Raw genomic sequence first — 4,758 nt, forward strand, 5'->3', positions numbered from 1 at the left:
TTCGTTACTCAACCATCGTCTTCTTAAGTATGAAAAGTTGGGAATTGTTGCTTTTAGATGGCTTGAAACAGATTCTTCATTATCTAAGGATAAGTAGTATTGAAAAATAAGTTTAAAATAACAAAGAGGGAACCTTAAGCTCTTTTGTGAGCTATAATACTTTGGGTCAAGTTATTCATATTTAGTGTTATTTCAGAACATCTTCCTTAAAGAAGTTACCTCAAAGTCGAGTTCACTTGAAGTTCAAGTGTGGCAATGAACAGCGTGCTGGTTCGTGTTTCAACAGATGCAAATTCAGCCTACTGCGTATCAGAACATTTGAACTCTTTCAGTGAACTTTGTTTGGCCTTGTGATCTCTAAAAAATGAATATACTTATCTTGATGACATTATATGCTTTCATCCTCGTCAGTTATGTCAAGAACATTTTTCAATAACAATCCTGCCAAAACGCGATAAGGAAATTGAAATCCATATCTACGGAAGCGTAACTAACATTTGCAAACGGTAAAAGAAGTGCAAGTTCATCTAAATAGATTGCCAACACTTTTGTAGATGAATCTGAATAAAGAACAACTAAACAGAAGCTTTTTGCTTCCTCAGCATATTGGCAAGATATCTCAAGTTACTAACCTCGTAATGACTTTGCAGTGAGATAAAAACAAAAATTACATGTCTTTATTAGGACTACGACTTCTACAAGGCTTCCATCATCTTCTACAGGGAAATCATGGGCATACCACAAACTAGTCCATAAAAGCTACTTTGCTAAAAACTGTCGTATTCCTAACATAATTCGCAATCTTAGTGAAGGACTATCGATACCGCACTTCAAAAGAAACTCTGTTGTCACGCCACTCAAATCTATCATTCCTATGAAGGACAACCTGGGCAAACAATAGGCAACATCTTCTTCAGAAAGACCACAACGGTCTCTTAGGAAAGTATTCCAATCAAATGACGAAGACAAAGAACTGGATGCTGCAACCCTTTGTTCGCTTCGTGTATTTCCTTCTTCCACTTGCATAGCAGTTTGAAAACCTTCCATTTGCATCCTATTCTCCTCATTTGTTCTCGGTCTTATATTTCGAGCTACTCTTAAAGTAACATTGAATGGCTTAGCTTCCAAAGGCGAAACATATTCATCGGACATCGACTCAAAGACAGTTTTACACCATACTGAAAAGTCTTTTCTGAACTCTTCTCGGCTTGCTTTCCCAATTTTCCTCAAAATATCGAAATTTTCTATTCCAAAAAATCGTTCAAGGTTCCTTTGGGAAACAATTACCAACTGCAGGCATGATCGACTACTTTCATTCAAAGTTGACCCTGCAGAATGTTCAGTAACCAAATAACTTGCATCTTCAACAATATTATGTTCTTCAACAGAGAAACCTACAGATCGATCATATCTAGTACAAACTACCACCACAAACTGAAAACAAAGTTGAACAGATGAAGGAGATCCGTCATTCAAAACGGAAATAACTTCTTGGAAAAATTGTTCTGCTTCCTTCTCAATATTTGTTTTCGAAAATCCAGTTTTGTGATAAAATTTAAATGAAAATCCAACAACATAACGTGTTTGTCCATTATGGAATACAACATATGCATCAGGACCACTCGAATTGCCATCTTTTGGAACAAAAATACCACAACGTTGTAAAAATTTTCCATAATGGTCAGAAAATGAATCAGAGACATCTCTCTCAAGATGGGTATATCATTAGATTTTGTTGATTCCATAGAATAAGAAACATTGTCCTGTTCAATAAAAGAACCCTGGAAAATTCCTGGAATAGCAGAATGTACAATAGGCGAGGAACTAGAATGAAGAAAAGTTAATAAGCGAAAACGAAAGATCTTCATAAATACAAATTCAAAGAAGACTCCTTTTGCTGTTGAAGTGTCGGGAATATAACTAAACGGAGATAAAGGAAAAAGTTCAGTAGCCTCACGGAAAAATTTATAGTTGCTATGAGCTCGCAATATAAATTCACAACAACCAATCTTGAATTTAGTGCCCAAATCAATCCCGTCAGTTTCACAAATTTCAGAATAAAACCCAAAAGTTGCAACCAAGTCCATCAAATAAGTTCTCGTTCCACATAGAGTAATTGCAAATCCGATTGGGAAAACTGTTCCGAGTTGATAATTCAAAAAGACAAATTCATATCGAAGAAGGGTTGCGGAATCTAGTATCTCTGGAATAATAAACGTTAACGAATGTAGTAGTAAAGACCGGAAGACACCATCTAACAAAAGTTCCATATTGTCGTTGTTGATAGCAGGTTGCGATAAGTTTGCAACTTTCCGTACTAGGGCAAGTAAAGTATTCTTTAAAATCAACGGGATACCCCCTGTCTTCTTTTTCAACAATTCTAAGAATCGATGTCGTATACCATCTGAGGGTAATAACCAGTCCTTCAAGGACTTTCCATCATAAGTTGCCAGCTCAATATATTCGTTAATATCACGGAGGTTAAAGGGATTCAACCGCAACATACGAAGACTCACTCTACTGGAGCGAGTATCAGACAAGGGGGCCGAGATTTCAGCAGTTCGACCTGCCAAATAGACAATTACCTTCCCTGTAATCAACAAATCACGTAAAATGCGGAAGAAGTTCCGAAAAGGTACATATTTTGGGTCAGACTCGATGAACTGTTCCTCGCCGAGTTCACTATAGTATTTAGTGAGGTAACTCAGATGGCTAAGTTCGTCGATCATCAAAAATAAATATTGTTTCTGAAATTGTTCGAGAAGATAATCTATGGCATCGTCCAAGTTGAGTTCCCTGATTATCGTTGAAGCAACGTGTGCGGCATCTTTTCTTCTTCCATTTTGTCGATAAGCGTTCAAAATTATATTATATAACAAAGCCTCTAGAAACCTTGGAAAAGGAGCATCAGAAAAGCTCTCTCTTAGTTCTAAGATAACTGACAAAGTTTGTTCCGCAAAGTGTTTCCAAGGCACTTTCAACTCACTCGGTTGGGGGTTATCGTTTGAACTGTGTAGTTGTTGAAAAGTCTGTGCATTGGAACACTCACGCTCTGCAAAAATATTCAAATAGGCCAAAAAGTTTTGGCCTACAAATGTTTTGCCGGCTCCATAAATATGCGGCGCAAAACAGCAAGCCGGGCGATTGAACGAAGGCCCACCGTACGCCTTCTCCGAGAACTGAAAAAGAAACGTCTGTATAATTGTCCTGACGTCCTCTTCCCTGTCCATTTGTGGTTCTTTTAAGTGGTATATTGTTTGCATTATTCAAAGACTGATACACCTCGAACCTTTCAACAACGAATGACCTAAACACAAATTGTAAATTGGACAAATTGATAATGTTTTTCAAGAGTTTCCAGGCCGGCTATACAGTTACTTTGGATATCGTTAAGTTGGTTTATGACACTTTAGCCACTTCAAACCTATCGAGGGTTTAAAGTTGTAAAAATGAAATTTCGGAATCTAAACCTCTCTTTGAACATATTTCAAGCTTTGAATTGTTTCTATTGTAACAGTCCCACCTTTTCCTTTGAGACGTTGAGCTCCACTTGGCTTGTCTTTTTGGATTGTCCAATATTGAATACCTCTGTTACTTTTATATACTCCATTCAAGAAATATCGTTGTTTAAACTCTGGTATTCCGTGGAAATTCGCTGTTTGTTTTTCGAGGAGATAACCAAGGCAATGGATTCCAAATAACTCAAGGTCGTGAACCTTTCATCTCTCTCGTAAATCAGCAGATTTTTATTGAGTGTCGTTTTAGAATATTTTTCGTGCATATCTGCAGTCAGAATCTTGGTCCTTTAGGCTCTTGTTGATATCAGCCCTTGGGTTCACATTTTCAAGATAGTTTGTAGGAACCTTGACTAGATTCTTAGTCGAATCCTATTCCTTTTATTTTTGGCTCTTTAGTTATGTCCGTTTTCATTTAGGAAGATACTCTTTTTAAAGAGACGAATTGTAGGTTTGTGATCAGATTTGGAACATAAAAGACATTTCTCAGAATAGCATGCAGAAGAAATCCAGTGACTACTTCTGCCCATCTGTCATAGTTGTCTTCATAGATTGGCACCTTTAACAGGGTCATATTATTAGATAATTAGGACGCTCGTTAATAAGTTGACGGAGCGTTTAAAGAAGATTCTGACCAGAGATAGATTGCTCCTTGCTATGATTGATCTTCCTAGACTTTGTTGTTTTGATACACCTTGTAGATAGGTATTTATATAGTTTGTCTCAATGTCTCATATCTATTCCCTTATGGATGATCGTTAATTCATTTATCACGAATTCTACCAAAAGAAAAATTTCAATAGTCATCTTACCCAGTCGTTTTGTTGTATCGTTTTACATAAATGATAAAAGTTTTTACTGAAAAAGCAAGGTGATGCTGACTATAGGAGTATTTTAGCTGTTAAAGAGACATTTCCAAAAAATGGACAAATAACAAAAAGTTTAAAAAGTGTACAAACTTTCGGTTTATAAGAGTACCAAAAATCAGTAAAGTCTCTATGCCCAAAAAAAGCTATTATAACAGAAAGGAGTTTACATTTCAGTGTTTCTCGTCATAGCAGAAACATCTGAGCAATCCTTTTACAATTCTTTTTATAGATGATTTTAAAACATTCCCATTTAGCAAACTCTTGCAAAAAAGATGACATTGCTAAAGCAAGATTGCAATCGTACACATAGCGTTGTTCAAATCGGCAGAAAGTCTCATTCTTTTCAATACTGTATAATTAGGTAAGATTGCCGA

The 4,758-nt window shown here is 36.4% G+C and overlaps 2 protein-coding genes across 2 annotated transcripts; one reads left to right on the forward strand and one right to left on the reverse strand.

The window, feature by feature from the left end:
• Positions 1-655: 655 nt before the first annotated feature.
• On the reverse strand, positions 656-3,280 carry Gasu_64220 (archaeal ATPase). The gene is made up of 2 exons (XM_005702381.1): positions 1,489-3,280; positions 656-1,411 (listed from the first exon to the last, which is right to left on the reverse strand). The coding sequence occupies exons 1-2, from the start codon at positions 3,261-3,263 to the stop codon at positions 760-762; spliced, it is 2,427 nt and encodes an 808-aa protein (XP_005702438.1). The 5' UTR covers positions 3,264-3,280; the 3' UTR covers positions 656-759.
• Positions 3,281-3,320: 40 nt separating this feature from the next.
• On the forward strand, positions 3,321-4,007 carry Gasu_64230 (uncharacterized protein). Its single transcript, XM_005702382.1, has 3 exons — positions 3,321-3,637; positions 3,684-3,707; positions 3,766-4,007. The coding sequence occupies exons 1-3, from the start codon at positions 3,450-3,452 to the stop codon at positions 3,818-3,820; spliced, it is 267 nt and encodes an 88-aa protein (XP_005702439.1). The 5' UTR covers positions 3,321-3,449; the 3' UTR covers positions 3,821-4,007.
• Positions 4,008-4,758: the final 751 nt, after the last annotated feature.

Source organism: Galdieria sulphuraria, assembly GCF_000341285.1.
Source record: "Galdieria sulphuraria unplaced genomic scaffold scaf_234, whole genome shotgun sequence".
Classification (NCBI taxonomy): Eukaryota; Rhodophyta; class Bangiophyceae; order Galdieriales; family Galdieriaceae; genus Galdieria; species Galdieria sulphuraria.

What these genes read in the sequence shown, in the direction of transcription:
- Gasu_64220 (XM_005702381.1), bottom strand. Translation starts at nt 3,263, where the DNA reads ATGCAAACAATATACCACTTAAAAGAACCACAAATGGACAGGGAAGAG. An exon ending in CAGAACAATTTTTCCAAGAA is followed by an intron (nt 1,412 to 1,488) that starts GTTATTTCCGTT and finishes AGTTTGTACTAG; the next exon opens with ATATGATCGATCTGTAGGTT.
- Gasu_64230 (XM_005702382.1), top strand. Translation starts at nt 3,450, where the DNA reads ATGAAATTTCGGAATCTAAACCTCTCTTTGAACATATTTCAAGCTTTG. An exon ending in ATATCGTTGTTTAAACTCTG is followed by an intron (nt 3,638 to 3,683) that starts GTATTCCGTGGA and finishes GAGATAACCAAG; the next exon opens with GCAATGGATTCCAAATAACT. An exon ending in TGGATTCCAAATAACTCAAG is followed by an intron (nt 3,708 to 3,765) that starts GTCGTGAACCTT and finishes GTGTCGTTTTAG; the next exon opens with AATATTTTTCGTGCATATCT.